The following is a 22714-nucleotide window of genomic DNA, read 5'->3' as shown; positions in this document are numbered from 1 at the left end:
TGGAAACCACTTGGATCCATTGAGGGGGCAAACCGGCAAACCACAGCCAGTCATCCAAGAGAAGGGGGATGGAGCGGCTGAACGGGGGGAGGGGAGGGGAGGTCACACGAGGGAAAATTCAAATTCAAATCAATTTAGCGCAGACCCGACCGCAACGCGAGTCGCGAAAAACAACAGAAAACTGTGCCGCCGCCGCGCATGCGTACGGCGGGGAAAGAGAGTCGTCCCTAGCTGCTGGTACTCTCTGGCACTCGCATAATTTAGCAATTTAGATTTAGTTGCATGGCCTGCCACGAGAATTTCCATTCTTCCCCCCTATTGTTGCAGCACAAAAGAGAGATCTGACAGATCTCGTCTGCGCAGTGCATTGGACTCGACAGCCATTAAGCGTCTCCATAGGCCAGCAGGCTCTGTCGTCTCTCATTTTGGCCACAGTTTATGCCTGAGAAATTGCACAATTAATTTGCTTCTAAGCCACATTTCCGCAGTCCGTGGAACATTGGTGCGTGTCCGAGATAGATCGGAGACAAGTACATATTTATGCACATATTTATTGAGGTATCCAGGAAGGAAGGGCTGCCACAGGAAGTCATTTGGAGATATCGCCGGGACTTGTTCGGGAATACACTTGAGAGCGAGGAACACAGGCATCGGTGGGAGATTTTCTTCACGAATATCGCCTGTTCGCGGCTCTGTTCATGCAATAAATTTCCTCTGCCATAGACAAAGATGTGCGGGGGCTGGGTTTCCCGTGAGCTTTGTGTGTTTGCCAATGCAAAGATCAAATTCGTTGGCTTTCTTCTGGAGTATCGATAACCCCCTGGAACACTCTTCGCTGTCACTGGCGGCAGCAGCCCACACAGAGACAGACAGCCACCAGCCCACAAATCATCGTGTTCGGCAGGTGACTTTCGACTTTCGTCGAACCTCGACGATAACACTTTATCGATGGCATAAGTACGAGCACTCGTGGCAGTCGGGCAGCTGCCCTAGTTGGCGGGAAGGAGACCCTGCCCGGGTCTCGACGATGACGACGCCAACGAGAACCACGTCCGGTCGTCGGTTTTGTAAAGTGGATTACAAGCAGCAGCAGCAGCAGCGGCCTGGGCCTCGACTTCTGCAACATCCACAGCCACATCCACATACATTTCCAAAGCCATTCATGCCCACTATTTGACAAACACTCGCGCACAGGCACGGGCACAGGCACGGGCACAGACTGGCATTCGTTTTCCTCTCCTGCTCGTTGGCTCGTTTATTTATTGCAAATCAAAAACCACAGTTTGGATAAATTTCCCCCCCTCTCTCTCTCTCCCTCCGTCCCACCATCCTCTGCGAGTGGCGTGGGCCGGCACAGAGCTACAGCTGGCACGTCTGGAGTTTGGCGGGTAATCCAACAACCCACATGGAATGGCATACCCTACTCGTACCGCGTACCTTACTTATCTTTGAACTTCACTGGCAAAAAGTCAGCCTTTCTGGGCATGGAATGGAGTGGAGTGGAATGGAATGGAATGGGCACTGACCATGCAAATCGTTAACCGCTTCAGGAAGGAAGGGGGCAGGCAGGCAGAAGCAGCACATGGCACAATTTATGAACAACTGTTTGGGGTTCGGGTTCTGTTCAACAAGTGCTGCCCGCCTGACATTTGCCTAGGCAGAAAGAAACACAATTTGCATTTGCAGAAATGTCAACGGCGATTGCCGGCAGCATGGCGTGGTGTGGCATGGTGTGGTATGGTGTGTCGTGTGCGCAGGCGCAACAGCAGATGCCACCGATGCAACAGCAGCAACAGAAACAGCAACCAAATGACGCTTCAGGGGTGGCAAAATGAATGGAATGGAATGAGCATTGGGGTTGGGGTCTGTCTTGTGGATGGAGCAGCAACTGCAACTGACGTTCTCGCATTGTAATTGGGGTACAGAATGCAATTGAAAAAAAAAACAGGGAATGACAATGGCAGGAGGTAAACTTTTTTCAAAAGCCACAAAGTGCTTGCAACAACAACAAAAAAAGGAGGAGCAGAAGCATCTGTCAAGTGCTGGGAAGGAAGATAGAAAAAGTCTCCACTGTCCTGGGGTTCTACGAGTATTTTTGACGAGTAGGCATTCAGTCCCCCAATTGCCCATCGACGGCAGTCAGCAGTTCTTTCGTTTGATTATTGTTTAAACAATATCAAGACTTCCGTTCCAGTCGGCCACCAAAATGCTGACGATTGGTGGCAAGCGGCAAGTGGCAAGCACTTTTACATACATACACGTAATCGTACTAGCACTCGCACTCGTACATTATATCGGCACAGAAAGACAAAGTGCTAATAGAAATAATAAACCAGGCGCAGATTAAATCAATTAAAGCGCAGCAGCCGCAGCAGCAGCCACTGCAAAGAATGCCGCTGATTGCTGCCTCCTGGCATTGGATTGAATGGTTGCTAAAAGCAAAAAACCTAAAGACCCAAACAAACGATCAACAAACAAAAACAGAGCCAAAGAAACAATATGGAGAGACGAATATTTCTTTTTGCTGTATCGTAGGATTGGGCCGAATCAGAGTCCGAGTCCGCGGCCGATTCCGAATCCGAGTCCCAGACAATTGACAGTTGCACAAACCGGCGATTTAATTGACAGAGCGGCAATTTATGCAAACGGTGGCCATAAAACAAGTGCACTTTGAGATTTGTGCATTTGGGTTTTGCTTTTGCATTCGGATTCGGCTGCAAGCTCCCAAGATCGCAGCCGTCGAGGAGTAAATGGCAGTCAAATCTTTGCCCCAGAATCTGAATCGTTGAAATTGTTGATAAATGTTTCAAGATAATAAGATAAATCGAAGACCAGATGGAATATAACAACGCAGATCGATCGTTCTTGCGGCAGAACGGGCAGGATACTGTCTCTATTTCGCCAGATCCATCTATTTTCGGGTGAAAAGAAACTATCCCTTAGTTTATTCCTTAATTCCTGGAATTATTTACTTGAAATATCACCTGCCTTTGGAACCCTTCTAGTACTTAATTTCCCCATTAACGCAAACTTTTAGCCCCGTTTCTTGAAGACACTTACACTTACACTCGATACCTTACCACTTGCAGATCTCCAGTCCATACGACGTCTGCTGGAACACGATGCCAGCGGCTCTGTGTGCCCCTCCTGCCGCATCTCCTTCGACAAGGGCAAGCGACGGAAACTGATCGACACCTGCGGCCACGAGCGCTGCTATTCCTGCATGTTCCGCAACGATCAGTGCCCCATGTGCATGAATAGCTCGCTGAAAGGTGAGTAGTATCTAAAGCTATGCCGTTGCTGCTTATCGCACATGTATCTTGTGGATACTCCATATGAGGCTGAGCAGATATTCGGTTACAAGCGACTGGCAAATGCCAAGCAAATTCCAATGGATGTTGAGGGACTTTCGTTAGATTTCGACTTTCAGTTGTTCAAAGTTGCAGAACCCTTTTTTGCAGTGCACTCAAATACCTGTTCAAGTCCATTTCAGTCAGTCAGTGGATCGGATCGTTCGATACTCGTATCCCTTCTTATTTCTGTATTATTTCTGTATTATTTCTGTGGAATTAATATGCCAATTGTGTGTAGAAATTGCTTGGCATGCAGATATCGTTTCGTTTCGTCGGTTAACTTCATAAAAGTGAGCGACACACGAGTCCCAGACGTGGAAAAACTCCTACCCCGTGGTACAAGCCCATGAAAACCGAAAGTTATGTCCGTCTTTAGCCAAGTGCTGACACGTTTCCATGGGGCTCTATGCCTGTATGCCACTTGCCATTTGCCACTGGATTTATTGGCTGTTCCGTCGTACACGATCATGTCACTAGTAGCTCGAAGCCTCTCTGGGCCTCTGGGTCTCTCGGGCGGCGAGAATTTACGACCTGGTCAGCGGCTTGGCTGCGGCTGCTCTTTATTTATGAGTGCTTTGTGCCGATCAGGGCAGCTCTACTTAATTAGCATACCTAATTAGGTGCCGATACAGCTGGGGCTCCAATCAGTGGCAGGGGTTACGGTGCTTAGACGGGATAATTGGGCGTCTCAATTGAGATGCGACCAAAGGGGCAACGACTGTTGCGAATTGCTTTATTCATAAGTCAAGTTTTCCTTTATCAAAGCTTACCATAGTTCATGACCTCTATCATGGGATACATTCATCTTCCGTCGAGCTCGCAGGCATGTGCCACTTTTAGTGGCAGCTTGCAGTTTTCTTAGGCAAACACTCTTCGACTTGATGACTCGCATTCTCATTTTGTACTTGTTTCCTTCTTTGTCTTTTCATTGTGGCACCCCACACACACACACAGATGTCGATGGCGCCAACGCTCAGGGCTACGATACGGGTATCGGTGGCTCCACATCCACCATCGTGAGTCCGCTGGGATCGCCGCAGCCGCAGCTGAGATCGCATGCGCAGAGGAACGCGGCCCTGGCCCGCTATATGCAGGTGAGTGCGTACTCAAAGATACTCTCCCCCCCCCTCCCCACCTACAGGGGGGGAAAGGAGGAGGGTAACATTTCTAGTGTATGCTTTAATGGCCACTTGATTATGCCTTATGCTCCACTCTGCTGCAGTGGATAGAAAGGAGGCTCCATGGAAAAGAAATCTACAAAGAAAAGAAAATGAAATGAAAGAAAACTCTTCGTTTTTTTCTAACTGTCTGAAACGACTTTTCCCATTTCCGTTCATCTTTTCAGTGCTTAGCGCCTTAGTCTTTTGTATATCATTTTCGGGTTATCATAACAAAGAAGTTCCCGGTTCCCATTACCATTTTACCCAATGCAAGGGGGAGAGCACCGGGAACGTAGGCGATCGTAAAACGCTTTGATTTTCTTTTAATCAGAGTCTCCAGAGAGAGTGTGAAGCAATTTGTTTTATGCTCGAAGATTGTGCCCAAAAGATGCTGAGTGGCAATAAAAGTTTAGTTCTGTCTGGGTTCTGGGTGGTATACAAAAGCCAATAGTTCTTATAACTATTATTGCTTGGATCCCAAAGGCCGCCTTGGGTAACTCTCGATGTAACCCTCGCTATTTTGTGGTGTTTTTTTGAGATCTACAAAACAATTACCGGCTGCAATCTCCTCTTAATTAATTTAATTTGATTGAAACCCAACAACAAACCTTCCTGCACGGACCCATCCAACGAGCAGCGACTCTAGTCACGGGCTGTATCGGAGATCTGAGATCCCTCCACCTCGACGGATCATCGCCGTCAGACTGTCAGCAAATGTCACTTTAAATACGCCAAAACGGCGCAAAAGTTTCAATTGTCGGGCGCCGCTGGGAGCCCCACAAAAGGAGGAAAAGATCGAAGATGGAGGAGGAGTTATAGTTGGAGTTGGAGTCGGAGGAGATCTGCTAGAGCAGATCGCCAGTGCCAGATATGTATCTTGTCTGGCAGGATGCAGCGGCAGCAGTAAGTAGCTGGAGATACTCGAGAGGCCCGTACCCGTATCTCATATCTTGGCTTGTGTATCTGCAAGCGACTGTCAAATGGTTAAACTGACAGTTTGTTTTCCACCAGAAGATGAAGTTGGGTAGGCAGAAGGAGCTGGGCTGGAAGATGGGAGCCGCAAACGGAGGGAGGTAATCTGGAATCTGGGTCAGTCAGGCGGCTGCCTGTCGCCTGTCGCCTGGGGGCTTGGGGCGCTTGGGTCTTCTGCTTTCTAACCAATTCAAATCCTTACTTTACTTCATTTCAGCTCACAGCATACGAGTGTGCGAGTGTACGAGTACTCGTACTCGTACTCGTACGAGTATTTATGAAGCAATCATAGCGATTCTCAATTGATTTCAGTTTTCAGTCTCAGTTTTTCGGCGTTGTACTGCGGTCCGTCGTCCCGCTCTCTGACACGTGACATGGGATTTCACTTAAGAGTTAAATACTCGCGCATAAGCAAACATAAACGTGCCACAAGTCTCTCGGACACATGACATGGACATGAATGTAAATTTTGCTGTTGCTTTTACCCATTTTGGTGGCCCCGCGGACTCGACTCGACTCGAGGCGACTCGAGGCGACTCGACTCGACTCCGACTCTGAGCTGACAGTCAAAAAGGAGCCTTAGACAAACAATGGAGCTCTCTCAGAGCCAGATCCAAATCCCATTCCCAATCCCAATCCCAATCCGACGTGTAAATTGATTTCTAATTATTGTCAAAAGATTTGATTTGAATTTGATGCGAAAGTTGCAGGAGAGAAGCTGAAGAAAGATTTGTGGAAAGCTGATGCACAAAGAAGAGGCTGAGCGACATTGGATGAGCAGGAGACTTATTCCTTCACTCCTTTCTATAATATGAGAGTATTTTCTTAGCTGAAGACTGCCCAGAGTTTAAATAAGTGGGGAACAATGCCGACATTTGTTTCGTTTTCCCCACAATTTGTCGAGAGTCTCTGATTTAATCAACGGCAGACCACAGACCACAGACCAGATCCACAGAGCAGACACCATATAAATATCTGTGATCATAAAATGCCCGACCGACACCTAAGTGCCATTAAGTCAAATACAAACAAGTCGACGATGGCCATGCCTTTGAAAATTCCACCAAACTGCCAAAGAAAGAAAGTTTCCTTTTACAATCATCAGAGCGCTCTCTGATTAATATGATTCGAAACGTTTTGATTTGATCCCGAGATGAGTTCGGTTTGCGTTGAGTTTGCGTTGATGATGCGCCCCGGAAAAAGCTGTTCAATTGAAACGAATTGAGTTTATGGGCTGTCTCTGTCCACTGACCAGCACTCAATGAGCTGTCTCTGTCTCTGTCTCTTGACCAAGAAGCGACAATTGGAGCAGCAGCCGCGGCAGCAGCAGCCGCAGCAGCAGCCTCAAGTGGCAGGCTTTTCCATTTCTCTGCCTAGATATACGAGTATATATCGATATGGTTATGGCTTGGCTTGGCCGTGTGTCGGAAGTGTGTCAGCAATGAAACCCCGATCGAACGGACTGCCTCGTGGATAGCCATCTGTGCAGATACTTAGATAGTTGGCTGCTTTGGCTGGTAGCACTTTACATAACGTATCTCTATCTGAGTCTAAGACAAACCAGAAGTCGTTTAGGCAATTGCTGACTGGAGTTGTAAGCATGTGGAGCTTGGAGGGGTGCCCCTACCCGTTCCCCTGCCCCTGCCTCTAAGAACTGTCATTAGATCAAGTGGCAGGCAGCTGGGGTCTCCGTCTAATTATCGTTTGGAAATCGTGTTATGAGCTGCACCACAAGAAATACTCAATCAATGCTTGTGATTGACATGCACAGGCGACAAATCAAGTCGGAAAATGTCTGTGATTCAAATTTGAAATAGTTTGCATTAGAAAAAACCCCATATACAGAGCCGAGCGGCTTGCGCGCGACTCAAGCGCGTTTTTCAGCCATTAGGAAAAACGCGAACGCAAACGCAAACGCAAACGCGAATGCGATTTTTATCGCGCATGCAATTTATTTTTGTATGGCTTTTTGGCTCTTTTTTCGTTTAGTTTTGGCATGTTTTGGTCTGTGCCTCGTCTAATTGTCCATTGCTGGCAACAAATATGGCGTTAATTATCCACAATTTCGATAGCATCACGTATTAATGATTAGTAAAAGACGACAAAAAAAAAATGCAAGCCACTAAATCGAAAATACAACCGCCAGGCAATCAATCAAATGGAGCAGCGCGCACCTTTGTGGATATATCTTTGACTCTGCGGAATGTCAAACATTGTAATTGGTATTCGATTGAATGTGTGGCAGTTGCCGTGTATCATTAGCTCTGCTTGTGCCTGTGCCCCCTGCCTCTGCCCCCTGCCTCTGCCTCTGATTTCGCAAGAGATTTATGTGTGACACCTGTCTCTGGGCACTGGATCTTCCATTCCGAACCGATTCCGATTGTGAGACGAGAGCCCCCTCTCTGTGTGTTTTCTGCTGCCCGCTGTGCAATTATTCATTAGGCTTTCGATTGGCCGTGATTTAGCGAGGTGTTTGTGGAATATTCATGGGCTGCCACAAGGCGAAGGTGTGTCCGACACAGGAAGTGGAATGCAAGGTACATAATCGTTCAGCCAAAGCGACACTCCTTGGCCAGGAACGATCTTAGCCCACGAGTATATTAGAGAGGCATTGATACCGTGTACCGTAAACCGTAAACCGTACACCGCATATCCACATCGACTTTCGCTCACTTAACAATCATTGGCTTAATTGGCCAGGCCATAACAATAACTGCAATCAGGCGTAAATGCACATGGCCGGCATATCATTTACTATCATAATCCGCTGTCCAACTAGCCGCCGATGCCGACGCCGACTCCGTGTTCGATTGCAACAAAACAGTCCGCGCTCTGACACCTCGGGCCATCAGGTGGCGCCTTACAAAAGGCCCTCTAATTAACACGGCAACTGGCAATCTATCAATATTCTCTGTGGCCGAGAATCAGAAGAGAACAGAACTCTAATTAACTCTGAAAGAGTAGAGTTCTCTTTCCACTTTGGAAGGCTGTGCCCCGACGGCCGAGGCCCCTGGAAAGGCCACCTCGAACTGTCGCTAATTGCCCCCAAGTTGAGCCACTGAAAGACACTGTGCACACGACTACCTAAATATCTCTCAGATTTAGTATGTTTTTTAAGCGCTCGACTACTTGAGAATGCAATATGCAAATGAGCCAAAAGGCTGACGTTTTTCGAGTTAGTTATGGGTCGCTAATAAACTTAAATTGCTGGAAAATTGTTTATTAAATGCCGCAAACTATGTTCAGGTGGCCCGCCCCTTTGACATTTATGTGTTGGGCTCCAGACAGAGCAGAGGGCGGGGTGGGGCATGAATGGATGCGCCACTTAGAAGTGGCAAGGGGGTCAAGTGCAACGAATGGCGGTATGAAGTAAACTTTTCCCTCGCTGTGTATTGTGATCTATGCATCTACGGAGGGGCTTTTTGAATTCTGGAGCCCCCTCATGCACAGGCCATATATGTTGTTTCCCGCTTCTGCGCTTGTGCGTGTCAAGCATCAGTATTCGACGTGAATATTCCATGAATATTCAGCTAAAAAATCCATCAAATACAAGCCAGCCTTCCGTCTACAATTTCTGGCTTTTTCAATTAATGGCAAATATTAATTTATGAACCAATTTTGATAAAAATCCAATCCATGCCCATATCATAAACACACCCCCACCCACCCATCAAATTAACTTCAGCTTTGGCTTCGGCTTACTTGCAATTAAAATCAGAATAACATAACATAAGCCCCACTGCCCACATCCAAGTCCACTTCCAAGCCACAAAAATATTGCACACGGCTTATCTTTATTGGCCCAAATTTCAATTTGGCAACAAGTAAATTAAGGCCTGCCAAGAAATGCAATTAAAGATTAAAACAAAAGGTAAATCTCTCGGCTCTTAGCTCTTGGCTCTTGGCTGCTGTCCCGCCAATGATAAATGAAAAGAAAGTTACTTTCTGAGAGGGCCTGCCGGGACATGGGTTCGCTTGTCAGCAGAAATATGAGATACATTGTCGAATGGATGCAAAAAAAGAGAGATACATCCGAGCATATGTTTTGTATGTGTATCCAAATTAATCATTAAGCTGGGCGAAGAAAGACCGAAGAAAGCAGATAAAACACACCTCTTGCCAGGGCAGGGCCCGCGTTTTGACTGAAATTAATTTGACTTCTGCCATCTGCCATCTGGTTGAATGACCAGGCCAGGCCAGCAGAGGCGAAAAAGGGTGCAGAAAATGATATAAGCCATGCAGACACTTTGGGAGGAAACAACCGAGAAGATCGGGGGAAAATATGCAAATTATAATATCTACAGATCAAACCCTCGTATCCAGAGCTGCTGAAGCATTTTCTCCTCGTTGGAAACATAGAATATTGTAAGCCTTCATTCCCACTGCTCACGTGAAAGTAAATCTCCAAAGTCTGCTCTAATTGTTTGAATAATATTCCACAATTTGCCACATTAGCAGCACCAACAAAAAGAAAATAAATTATAATTGTTTACAGAAGCCCAAAAGCCACGAACTGTAATTAAGGTTCCAGCTTTGGCTTTGGCTTTGGCCTGGGCTTCGGCCTGGCTCTGGGCCCATTATAATTTGGATTGATCGTCGACGTTTTCACTTTCTAAGCTTCGCGGCCAAAAGCAAACAAAGACTTGAAGGGTTGAGGCCAAGTTTCCGGCCCCGGAAAGGTGTCGAATCCGAAGTGAAGTGCTCGGCGGTGGTTTATTTATTTAAAATGGTGCTAATTAACCAATTTCTCGATTGCTTCGATTGGGTAAGGTGTTTTGATTTGTTGCATAATTGCAGCCGGAGGAAAACATCAATGGGAGGAAAGTCGACGACTGGCAGACGTAAGAGGTACTCACCGTACCTTTAGGCTAAGTCCTACTGGTGGGTATATCTAGGAGTATGTAGATCCTACCTCTTCTTAACCTATATTTATTATATGGAAAGAATCACTGTAACTTAATGATCCCATTGTACCCATTGCCCTGCTCCGTCACCTTTAGTGATCATTGGGGTTACATTCTTCCACTCCTCTCTGCCTCGTAGTCACCTTTTCTGAGGCCAAATGCTCTGCTCCACATGACCCCCATTCAGGGAGGCAGAAGAAGCCACTCGCTCTGCCGCTCCCCGTCGAGCATCTTGGGATTATTTACGCTCAACTAAGCCGTGCTCAAGTGAAGTACTTAAACGCCGCCCCGACGCGCTCGGTCATGAGTGGATGGATGGGAGGTGGATGGCTGGATGGATGGACGGATGGGTTGGGATGGGGATGGATGCTCATGTTTACCGTAATGCCCAGTCCATTTACATTTGCATTTGCATGTGCACGGCCAGTACGATTACCATTACCATTTGGCATGCCGAGCACGTTTCACACTCTCGAGAGCAGTCCAGCGAGGGCTATAAATGACCGATCTGAGAGGGATCAGGAACGGGTAATCGGCGTTAGAAAGCTGCCACAGACTGGGCATGGCATGGGGCAAGTGCAATGCATTTAATGCCCAACTTGTTCTGGTTACGTTAGCTGCGGTGCTGGCGGACTCCAAAAATGCATTTCACTTTCTCAGAAATCAATAACTGACCGCGCTCGAAGACGCCCCATGGCATATACTCGCACTCGTACTCGTTATCGTGCGATGTGAAGGCACCTTTATGACTGTTCCCAATCAATCCTCAGCCGAGGGCACCTCTAAACTCTAAACTGAACCTTAACTTAATTAAATAAATTCAGCTGTTCCTCCCTCTGCACTGTACTGACCAATCGACGAGTACGAGTACGAGTACAATTGTGGTATTACTCAACCAAAAATGTTCGTTGATTAACGCTGAGGCACCCAGGCTCCCAGGCACGCACAAGATCTTTTATGTGCTTTTATGTGAACTTCTTGGGTCTTTGGCTTATTTACTTTATGATTTGGGGGCTTTCTTTCACATAGTAGTTATATTTTTTATGGGCTCTCTTGTGGAAAGTCATGGCGCGGCTGCATGCCCCGTAATAATGAGTTTGGCACCTCCAGAAACCGTCAGAATGCACTGTGGGAAGATGAGATATGCTATAGTATTGGTGAGCTTTAGAAAGCTTCGGAACTCGAGCATCAGTCGAGAAGCTTCTGCCTGTGCGTCTGTGTGAAAGCTTCTGTACGTGAGCCGTGTCTGTGTGAAAGCTGTGATGGGAATAATCGATTTGCAACTGCAATTGCGCTTGGACTCGGACTGGGCTCATTTAAAAAACAGTAGCTACCATGCAGCTGTCGTAGCTGATGTTGTGTCGGCTCTGATGAAGTAGTTGGTTGCCCGAGGCTGCGATAGGTCAGATGGCAGATAGCAAAAAGATTGTCAACTTTCCAAATGCCATAAATAAATGAGCCAGACCCCAAACAAATAACAACTTCATTTCGCATTGCATATTTGTATATCTTTTCTCACCCATTTCACCCGGTGCAAGCGGCCGTCTCTGCAGCCATCTATCTATATCTCACACCACTCGTGGCAGTATCTCCCACTTACTCTGCTCATCTACGAGTACGTATATCGCTGGGAGTTTTTCTGCCTGTGTTTTTTGTGTTGGTTTGGCATGCGAGCCGCTTCCTCAAATAAATCGCACGGCATTTGCATGTTGAAAAACAATTTCTCAGGTCTTGTTCGGCTCGGTCGCTGCTTGATCTTGCTGTTGGATTAGTCGTACTCGTATCTCGGCCCAGTCGGATTCAGAGAGTCCGAGGGGGCCGCCTTTGATGATATATGCCACATGGCGATGGTCATAATATTTTTGCGCAATTCGGTTGTCGTCGAGCGGCTTTTTAACTCAATTTATCGATCGTTAAGTAAATGCATTAATTTTTCTCACCGCACCAGCACCGCTCAGCAGGCACTGCACTGCCACCGCACACGGCATTTTCCCTGCCGTCTGCCTGTCTGCCCGGCTGGCTGTCCCCAATATTGATTTATATTTGAAAGCCAAATTCCCAGCTTGTCAATTAATTATGAGCATGTTGGAACCGAACCGAACCGAACCGCGCCGATCTGCGCCGATCCGATCCGATCCGAGCTGCAGTCCGTCCAGTAATTTCTCACTCAATTCGGTTGCAATTGTCGGAATGTTTCCCCGTCGACAGCTCTATCTTGCCACTGATTTACTACATTTTCCATTTTTCTTCGTCGATTTGTTTATTCAACTGATTAGTTTTTGTGGGATGCGGGGAGAGAGCGCCTTTGTTTATCGTTCCCCGCTCTGGGGCGAAAGTTTTCCCTCTTGCGGAAGGTCTATTTAATAGTTATGCATTTGAAGAACTTCCCACAAATATTGCTCCACTCTCAAGCCCCAGTCCTGGGACTGCCACTTGGCCAACATTCTGCCATGATCACAATACAAGAAATATGTTTTAATAATGCCAGCCGCTAAAATTAGGCAATCGTTAACTGACACTCGAACCGATCTGAGAGCTTAGAGCTGAGTGCGCATACATTAACCAGAGATACGAGAGATACTCGCACAACGCCAGTGAAACAGTGCTGGGGACTGGAGGCTCCAAGATTTTGGGCCCAACGCCAACCAGAGCGACGATTTGCATTGGATGCAAAGTGGGCGATTTGCAGGCGATTTTCCAAATGCCACAAAATACACATTTTCTGAATGTGATTTGCTAATGATTCCGCCACTAAATGATACTCGAACAGAGCCGCAGCTTGGTTCTCGAGCGGTTCGTGATCACAGACATTTTTCTTGTTCCATTTGGATGGAATAACCAAACTCAAGGTTTGTTATGGCTTCAGTGGAGTGGGGTATTGGTAGGAGATGCAGGAAACCATCTAGAGATCATCTTTGAGCTGCAGTGCGGACTGCAGTACGTCTTTATGGTTCAAATATCAACTGAATAGAGTGGCTAAATCGTAGTGATCAATCTAGTATATCAATATTTTACCTACCCAAGAGTCCATTCGAAAAGCTAATCTCAACCAAAATCAAATCAATTTTCTATCACTTTTGTGGTAAATGATTTTCGGGCAAGTGATTTCCCCCACAGCCCCCTGCCCCTCAGTGACCTGACCCTCCGCTGAGCTTGTGTGGTTTATTTTATGACATTTATACAATTATTTTTCAACACAAGCAACGCTTGTTGAAATATCATTTTATTTTGCCAGTCTGGCTGCCTGGCCTGCCAGTTGGCTGCTTGCCTGCCTGCCTGCCTGCTTGCCTGCTTGGCTGCTTGGCTGGGCCCACACCCTAATGAAAATAATGGCCAAAACAAGTTGCCTACCAGCTTGGGCTCGGATCGGAACGGAACGGAGCTGCTGCTGGTGTCACAATGTCTGGGACCGTCGAGAGATCTGTGACGCGGTTGTACGTAACGTAGTACTTGTAGTTGTTCTTGCAACGCCCCGCAGCTAAACATGAGATGCATTTTTTTGTCTCTTTTTTTAAACAGAGAAAAACCCGCCAAAAAACAAAAAAACAAAAAACTTTTGATACGAGGTAGTCTGGTTGTGGTCGAAAATCGAATTCTTGAATGAACCATTAATCTTGTTGGCAGCTTGCCGGACTCGGTCATTAAATGCCGCTGCTGCTGCTGTAATTGCATTGCCCGAGACTCCTGCCGGAGTCTGCCTCATGGACCAAAGCCCGACTTTGGTTTCGGTTTCGGTTTCTGAAGTATCTGAGGTTTCTGCCGTTTTTTTGTTTCTCTGGCGAGCAAATTAATGCGGGTTTGTCATATTACAATTACGATGCTTGGCCCGTTTGGGCTCTGTCTGTGGCAGCTGGCTTTATTACACCTGCGCCTCAATGCGCCGACGACGACGACTCCCCTTGGGGTCCAAGCCAATCCAAAATCCAATCCAATCCGATCCGGTTCTCTGTGCAGATACTTTTTTCCACTAGACTCTAAAGAGTCGGTCAATTGGTTGGTTGGTTCTCCGCTCATTTGCTTGCCGGGGGTGCGGTTAAAGTTCAGCTAAACATTTGACAATTTATAATGTTGTTTTTGGTGTGTTCTCACGATTATAATTTGCTATAAATTAAATGAAAAATTCAACTAAATTAGGTTGATTTTTTTCCCATCTAAACGTTGTCGAACCTAGGAAGGGGGAGACCTTAGCTAATAGGATTCTCAAGCAGTTCAACGGTTCCTTGAGCCATCATCTATTCGTGTGGGATCCTATAAAACTCATAATCTTCTTTTCGGGGATTTCCGCTGGCAGGGAGATCAATGTCTCATCCAATCACCTCCATCCACCGTCCACCATCCAGCGGTGCAAACTTTATTGAATTGCCGAATGGGAAAAGTGAAAATCACCTTTCGAGATGCTGTTGTTGTTGTTGTTGTTTTTCAATTTGAAAATTTTCCATGCCCGTCTATGGCCAGGCATAATTTGTTAATTATTTTCCAAAGCGTAGCGTAGCTCGTGTGGCCGCGCTACAACTTAATCAAAGAGATGGGGCCAATTAAAACGCCACCGCGGGATGCCTGCCGCAGCGGCGCAACGTCGGACGGAGCGATAAGAGAGCCAGAGCCAGACCCAGAGCCAGAGACACCCCAGGCGACGCCGCCCCAGACTCCGAACTAGTTTAAAGAAAGCCTTTCTTTCTCCCATGAATGTTATGTGCGGCATATGCATGCGCACGTGTGTGTGTGTGTGTGGATGGGCCAGGTGGGGCTTGGGTGGGTTGGGTCTCGAGGTGAGGCAAGGTGAAGCGCAACGAAATGGACCAAAGCGAACCGCTGCTTAATTACGACCAAGTAGAGGCGGAACTGCAGCCACAGATCAACTTCATTGATCCATTGACGGATAGAAAGGAGATTGACTCCACTCGGCATTCCCAAAGCTGATCTCTGCGATTCAAGCCAGCGACAATGACTCCTCCAGGGAGTTCATCACGACTCAGACATCAGACATCAGCCATCAGACTCGAGCAGGTCCAGATCCAGATCCAGATCCAGAGACTGGAGGCAGACCGGACTGGTGGTGGGATGTCTGTGACAGCAGTCTGTGGGCAGACGACCGACTAGCACATCCTCAGCGGAAGTGGGCGAAGTGTGGCGACATCCGCTGGAGGCTTTTCTGATATGCCAGAGATGCTCCTCCTGACAATCTGCCATAATTTTAGCAGCTCTTGCAGACATCTAATCGAAAATCAAAGCCTTCGAAACTGTTTATTTCCCTGGGTATTCTTTGCCATTCAATTAATTCCATAACAGTCCCTCCATAATTTCGCTCCAAAGTCCAGTCTCCAAAGGAGAAGAGGACTTTGGGTCCCACCACCTGCCATCTACCTCCACACACCACACGCCTGTTGCCTGTTGCCTGTTGCCTCCTGCCTCCTGCCTGTCAATTAATGGACTCTGTCTGGCGGAGCAAACCAATTTCATCTTATTATCCCACACAGAACTCAGTGGAACAGCACGGAACGGGTTCTGACTTGGGTTCTGGGCTCTAGCACTCACGTTTTGTGTCCAGTCTCGGTCTCGGCCTACCTAAAAAATATGAGAAAAAAAAGAAAAGCAGAAACAGGAAAACCAACGCAGACACAGCCGCAAAATGATTTGCAGTTCATTAAGACGAAACCCCCACCGAAATCCCAAGGAGGCAGGCGACGAGGGGGACTAGACGATGACTAAGACCCTGCCTGCTCAGAAGGCAGTTTGTGGTCCGCACGAGAATGAATTGTGAATTGGTTTCAGTTTAGTCTGGGTCCCGTCCAGAGGACTCTGCAGCCAACGCAGAGTCGCCAGACATGTGTCTGATAAGGTCCCGCCCGATTGTTTGAGTGATGATTATGTCTGCTGCTCCGAGGACAAGGTGTGGACGTGGACTTGGACATGGACGTGGACTTTAGATAAGCCAGACAACAGCCTTTGGGATAGGGCTGGGGCCGGGGCTGGAGCTGGGGCTGCGGCTGGAGGGTGGGCTTGGCTGATTAGGAGCTAGAAGGAGTCCAGATGAATCTCTGGGCCATTCGATGGCTTTCTTCGCGGCTCCGCTCCCTGTGGCGCACTCGTATATGGCACCAATCGATGTGCAACGCCTTTCCTTTCCCCCACGAGGCTCGGCTGACGAAGCATGTCGAATCCCCAAAAGACTTTCATCATTGATAAAGCTCTAATGCTCCACTCTATTCTCACTTGCAGCAGCATCGCCAGGAGTCGCAGTCGCCGGACTTCCATCGCTATGCGAGCAATGGCAAACTGCCGCGGGCCTCCGCTGCAGCATCGACAAACGGCAATGGATTCGTGGCTGGCACCACACAAACCGTCACCGTGGATGTGCACAACCACAATGGGCCGGCTGGGGCTGGGTCTGCGACTGGGGCAGGGGCAGGGGCAGGCGGCAAGCAGAGCAACATCATCCACAGCCACAACCACAACCACAGCCGCAGCAGCAGCCTGAGCCACAACATCCATGCGGCGGCGTACAGCGAACTGAATGCGGCACCACCGGCTTTTGCTACACCGCCGACGCGTAGGCGGTTCTTCAACCACAAGAATCTGCGGAGCGCCCTCACAGGAGGAGGAGGAGGTGGTGGCGGCGGCGGTGGCGGTGGTGTAGGCGGGGGCCACCGACGCACAGCCTCCAACGGGGGCTGTCCCATTGACACGGCCTCGATACTAACCGGCGGTAAGTTTAGACTGGGCTCAGACCGGGTTCAGCTGGGGTTAGGTTCCCTCCAAAGTCCCCCACAAAAGCAAAAACCAAAAAGAAAGCCAAACATTCACCCAGCACCTTCATCCAACCACCATCGTTGTCCAGATCATCACCATCACCATCATCATCATCATCATCATCATGACCAAACCAGAGGCAAGGAATCGAACGCCCTGAACACCTCCACCTGCTCGGACTCGGCGGTGACCCGGAGACGCCGCAAGAGCGTCAGCAGCAACAACCTGAAGACCTCGACCTCGGCCAACAGCGAGAATCGCCTGAATCGACTCAGCCTGGCTGGCACCTCCGTCTACGCGGGGCATCTGTCCTCGCTGGTCTTCGGCAAGATCAAGTCCCTCTGGAGCGTCAACTCGTCCAACTCGAGCGAGGCGGGACTCAATCAACTAGCAGGCAATACCCCCAACCTCCATACTCCAGTTCTTCCAGATGTTTTGCATGTGTTTTTGCACCACGCCACTCACTGATTGATCCTCTGATAGCCGTTAACCCCATATAGTCCTTCGATTTGCATGATTTGAACCCTAGAACATTGTTAGATGTTTGTTAATTGTTTTGCATGTTATTAAACCTTTAAAATGCCTGCCCTAACACTCGGTTCCTCTCGGTTCACAGGTGGCGGCGATGCCTTGGACCATCACTCCTCGTTTCTGAACGAGAAGCTGCAGAAGGACCAGCTGCATGCCCGCCTGGGCCTGCTGCTAAACGACAACTGCAATGGAAACTCCAGCAGCAGCGATCCGTCGCCCCACTCGACGAGCACCACCAGCAGCAGCGGAGTGGGTGCCGCCAGCAGCACCACCACGAGCAGCTCCTCCCAGAACATCAGCCCCGAACAGACGCTGGCCAGTGGCGGCTGCTCAGGGCTGCTCAGCGGCAGCCAGCTGTCGGTGGCCACCAGCCACCTGGCCAAGGACGACACCCTGAGCCTGTCCAGCAAGTTCAAGGTCGGATGCTCCATGCTGCATGTGTACGAGGCGCTGCCGTTGCCGGGCAAGTCCCGCAAGGGAGCCACCCGACGCTCGACGCGATCCAGCCAGCAGGCCTCCTCTGCGGGAAGCAATCGAGTGGCGGGCTCAACGCTGGCGGCTGTGAAGCTGGCCCTGAAGCCGCTCTTCTTTGAGGTGCCACTGCAGGAGCCAGATCCGCCGTACGTCGGCCGCCAGTGGCTGGTGCAGCAGCTCTCGAACATACTCCTCGGCACCGAGACCCGCGTGGTGCTCATCAACGGACAGCCGGGCACGGGCAAGACCGCCTTTTGCCTGCAGCTGGTGGAGTACTCGTGCTTTGGCCGCCGCCAGATGCAGGAGGACCCGGAGGGCATATACAGCCAGCTCCAGCTGGGGGCTCACAACGAGCGCATGCGCGGCCTGGCCTCCCACATGGTGGGCTATCACTTCTGCCAGGCGGACGCGAATCTCACGTGCCAGGTGCCGGACTTCGTCCACTCTCTGGCCGCCCAGCTCTGTCAGGCGCCCCAGCTGACGGCCTACCGGGACTATCTGCTCTCGGAGGCCCATCTGCAGGAGATCCTGAGTGTGCGCGAGTGCATCGCAGATGCGGAGCGGGTGATGAAGCTGGCCATCCTGGAACCCCTCGCGCAGCTTCATCGGGCAGGGAAAATCCCCGCCAAGGTGGCCGTCATCCTGGTGGACGCACTCTGCGAGGCGGAGTACCATCGACCCGACCACGGCCACACCATTGCCAGCTTCCTGGCGCAGCTCACGCCCCACTTCCCGGCATGGCTGAAACTGGTGGCCACCGTGCGCACCCAGATGCTGGAGCTGGTGAAGGCCCCCAGCTACACGCAGCTCACGCTGGACAGCTGGGCGAGCAGCCAGTCGCTACAGCAGGACATGCTGGACTACATCGGCGCCAGGCTGTCCCACAGCACGGATATCCAGCACAACATCGGGGGAGCGAGTGGCGGACAGGGGCAGCCGGCGCAGGCCCAGACCAAGTTCGTGTCCCACCTGCAGTCGCTGAGTCGCGGCTCGATGCTGTACGCGAAGCTCATCCTGGATCTCATTGCGCGCGGGCAGCTCGTGATCAAGTCCTCCAGCTACAAGGTGCTGCCCGTATCGCTGGCCCAGATCTTCCTGCTGCACTTCAACCTGCGCTTTCCCACCGCGCGCAGCTTCGACCAGGCGGCGCCCATACTAAACGTTTGCCTGGCTGCCCTCTACCCGCTGACGCTGGACGAGATCTACTACAGCATGGAGGCGTTGAGCCATGGCCAGGAGCCACTCAGCTGGCCGGACTTCATGCAGCGCTTCAAGCTGCTCGACGGCTTCCTGATCAAGCGTCTGGACAACACCTACATGTTCTTCCACAGCTCGCTACGGGAGTGGCTGATGCGGCGCGACGAGGGCGAGTCCAGCAAATTCCTCTGCGATGCCCGCCTGGGCCATGCCGCCATCGCCTTCCGTCTGTCGAGACTCCAGGCTCCCCTGTCACCGCAGCTGACCTTGGAGCTAGGCCACCACATGCTCAAGGCACATCTGTACGGGGGAAGCAGCCAGCCCATTCTCTCGCCCCGTGATCTGCAATCGTACTGGCTGGCCGGGACGGCGGACAACATATCCGCAGCGCTGGGGGCTCTGCGCAATGTCTACAGTCCCAACCTGAAGGTATCCCGTCTGGTTCTGCTGGCGGGCGCCTCGCCGAATCATCGCACGGACTACATGGGTGGGGCTCCGATCCTGTGCATTGCAGCACACGAGGGCATCCTGCCCATGGTGAGTCTTCTGCTGGAGTTTTGCGCAGACGTGGGCCTGACCAACAGCCAGGGTTGCACACCGCTCATCCTGGCCGCCATGCGCGGCCATTGCGATGTGGTGCGTCCGCTGGTGGCCGCTGGCAGCAGCCTCGGCCAGCTGGACATCACTCAGAGGTGCGCTCTGGTGCATGCCGCTCGAATGGGCCACCTGAGTGTGGTCAAGTATCTGCTGGCCTGCGAATGGACGCCACGCCCCAATAGCCAGGATGTGAGTCGGTCTGTGGCTCTGCAGCAGGCTCTGATCGGGGCTGCCGCCCAGTCGCATTGCAAGATCCTCGAGGATCTGCTGGACCTCAACGAGAATGAGTTCGATCTGGATGTCAATGGCCTGGAGCCGAGCAGTGGGGAATTGGCCCTCACGGCTGCCGCTCGTCACGGATGCGTGGACGTTGTCTGCATCCTGTTATCCCGTGGCGCTCAGATCGATGCCCGCAACCGACAGGGATACTCGGCCCTATGGCTGGCCGTCAAGGAAGGCCACTGGAGCGTGGTGGAGCAGCTGTTGCAGAGGGGAGCGCTGGTGGACGAGCCGCTGGGCCAGACCCGCAAGACGCCGCTGATGATTGCCGCGGAAGAGGGCCACCTAGAGCTGATGGAACTGCTGCTGGCGCGCGGAGCTGCTCTGGAAGCGCAGGATCACGAGGGATTCACTGCCCTAAGCTGGGCCTGTCTGCGCGGGCACTTGGCGGCGACCAAATGCCTCCTTGAGCACGGCTGCAACCGCCACCACGAGGATCACAACGGACGCACGTCGCTGGATCTAGCTGCCTACCAGGGAGCTGCCGGTCTTGTGTTGTATCTGCTGGACCATGGTGGCAATCTGGAGCACATTGATGTGCATGGAATGCGTCCTTTGGACCGTGCCATTGCCTGCCGTAACATCCAGGCTGTGCAGGTGTTCCTGCGCAAGGGCGCCAAGCTGGGCCCCACGACCTGGAGCATGGCCATGGGCAAACCGGAGATTCTGGTGGTGCTGCTGAACAAGCTGCTCGAGGACGGCAATGTCCTCTACCGCAAGAATCGATTCCAGGAGGCTGCCCATCGCTACCAGTATGCGCTGCGCAAGATCTCGGGTCTGGAACAGCTGCTGGAGCGGAATGCGGTGTTTGCCCAACTGCGCACCAATCTGCTGCTGAATCTGTCGCGCTGCAAGCGCAAATTGAATGTTAGTCGATCCTCATTTGCAGCTAGCCATATATGAATGCTTATGCTAACCATTTTGATCGTTTCAGGAACTTGACGATTCCATAGATTTGGCAACGCAGGCGATTGCCCAGAAGCCGCACAGCTACGAGGGCTACTACGCACGCGCCAAGGCGCGAATGGAACAGGGGGCCTTGAACGAGGCTTTGGTAGACGCAAATGAAGCCATGCAGCAGGCCGCCCAGAGCGGTGTACTCTGTGAAGTTGTCGAGGTGCTGAAGCGCATACAGACCGAGCTGCTCACCCGCATCTCTATCAGCAGCGAGGATCACTTTGCCTCCGGCAAGCTGCCACACGTTGGCAGCATCAGCGGCGGCGGCGGCGGTGCCTGCGCCATCTATGAATCTCATCACGAGATCACCGATTTGTAAATGTCGATTGTTGTGTATTGTTTTACTCCTGGTATCCCATTCGAATTAATCACGATTCTAAATTTAAAACTACCTTTAGGCCTAACTCTAACTCATCTTTTTTTTTGCTATTTATTGCCTTTGAACGTTTTAATTTAAAATTATTATGTCTTTTAAAATCTTTTTAGTCTGTAATTATTAAATAAATTCGAATTTTTTTTTTTATAAATACAATTGAAATAAAGCATGTAAGGTATAAAATTAGCATGTAACAATACATTACATTGTAAAAAAATTAAAACCTTTTGTGTTATCTTTTGGGGTGGATTTATTTCAAGACGATGGCATACTATCAGTTTGGGTCCTAATAAGGACTCTATCAAGGATTCCGATCACAGACGCCCTGATCGGCCCTGATATTTTTGACTGGCGAAAATATCCTTGATCCTTGATAAGGACTCCATCCAATCAGGGATATTTTTCCGATCACAGGAAGCCGTCGCACGCCACGATCGGCGTACAAATAACGGAGATAATAAGAAAACATAACTGGCTTGTCACCATGTAGTTGTTGTTAGCTGCTGTACAACAACAACAACAACAACAACAACAAACCTCAACTTGCAACTGCTAAAAATGGCCGAAAACGAGAAAATTTCAGACCGAGATACCAGGCGAACAGAAATCAGCAGAAGGTAGCTTAAGCGAATTCAAATTTTTTGTCCGAATCCCAAATACTTTTGGGATGTACAGTTGCTTTCTGCTGATTTCTGTTCGCCTGATACCCAGATCCGAAATTTTCCATGTTCGTCCGAATAATTTGAGAGTTTTACTTTGGCTATATCTCGGCTATTTATGGGCCGATCGGGGCGTGGCATGTCATTTCGTGACCGGGAGAGTCCTGCCAACCGATTGGCACCAGAAAAAAGGACATCCATTCCATCACGATTTTCGCCAAAAATCATGATTCATCATTCAATTTGCCAAAAATCGGCCTCATTTTCGTAGTCGAGATTTTGATGCCGTTCGACAGGCTGGATCCCCACGGTCCTGGGAAGGTAGGTCCTTCGCCGATCTGGCCCTATTTCCCTGAGATATAGCCTGCCGAAGATTTAGATTTGCACATCTGTCAAATACTGGTTTTTTCTGCAAGCTATATCTCTGCCATACGGCAGCGGATCAGGGCGTGGCATGTCATTTCGTGGCCGGGAGAGTCCTGCCAACTTTTGAGTGTCGGAAAAA

At 49.9% G+C, this 22714-nt stretch overlaps 1 protein-coding gene across 7 annotated transcripts in view; it reads left to right on the top strand.

Moving 5' to 3' along the window:
* LOC108152825 (protein TANC2) overlaps positions 1–21740 on the top strand; it is a 55153-nt gene extending 33413 nt beyond the window's left edge. For 2 of the 7 annotated variants that reach the window (XM_017282418.2, XM_017282419.2), the window contains 6 exons: positions 3090–3272; positions 4308–4447; positions 16609–17095; positions 17228–17533; positions 17756–21084; positions 21152–21740. In XM_017282418.2, the coding sequence (XP_017137907.1) occupies positions 3090–3272; positions 4308–4447; positions 16609–17095; positions 17228–17533; positions 17756–21084; positions 21152–21493 (4787 nt within the window). In that variant the 3' untranslated portion in view covers positions 21494–21740. The remainder of the gene's footprint in view (positions 1–3089; positions 3273–4307; positions 4448–16608; positions 17096–17227; positions 17534–17755; positions 21085–21151) is intronic. The other 5 variants (XM_033387812.1, XM_017282423.2, XM_017282420.2 and 2 more) reach the window with 4 other exon arrangements.
* Positions 21741–22714: the final 974 nt, after the last annotated feature.

This window comes from Drosophila miranda, chromosome XR (assembly GCF_003369915.1).
Source record: "Drosophila miranda strain MSH22 chromosome XR, D.miranda_PacBio2.1, whole genome shotgun sequence".
In the NCBI taxonomy this organism is placed as follows: domain Eukaryota; kingdom Metazoa; phylum Arthropoda; class Insecta; order Diptera; family Drosophilidae; genus Drosophila; species Drosophila miranda.
Note: the sequence above shows the minus strand (reverse complement) of the source record. Positions and strands in the feature narration are given on the sequence as shown.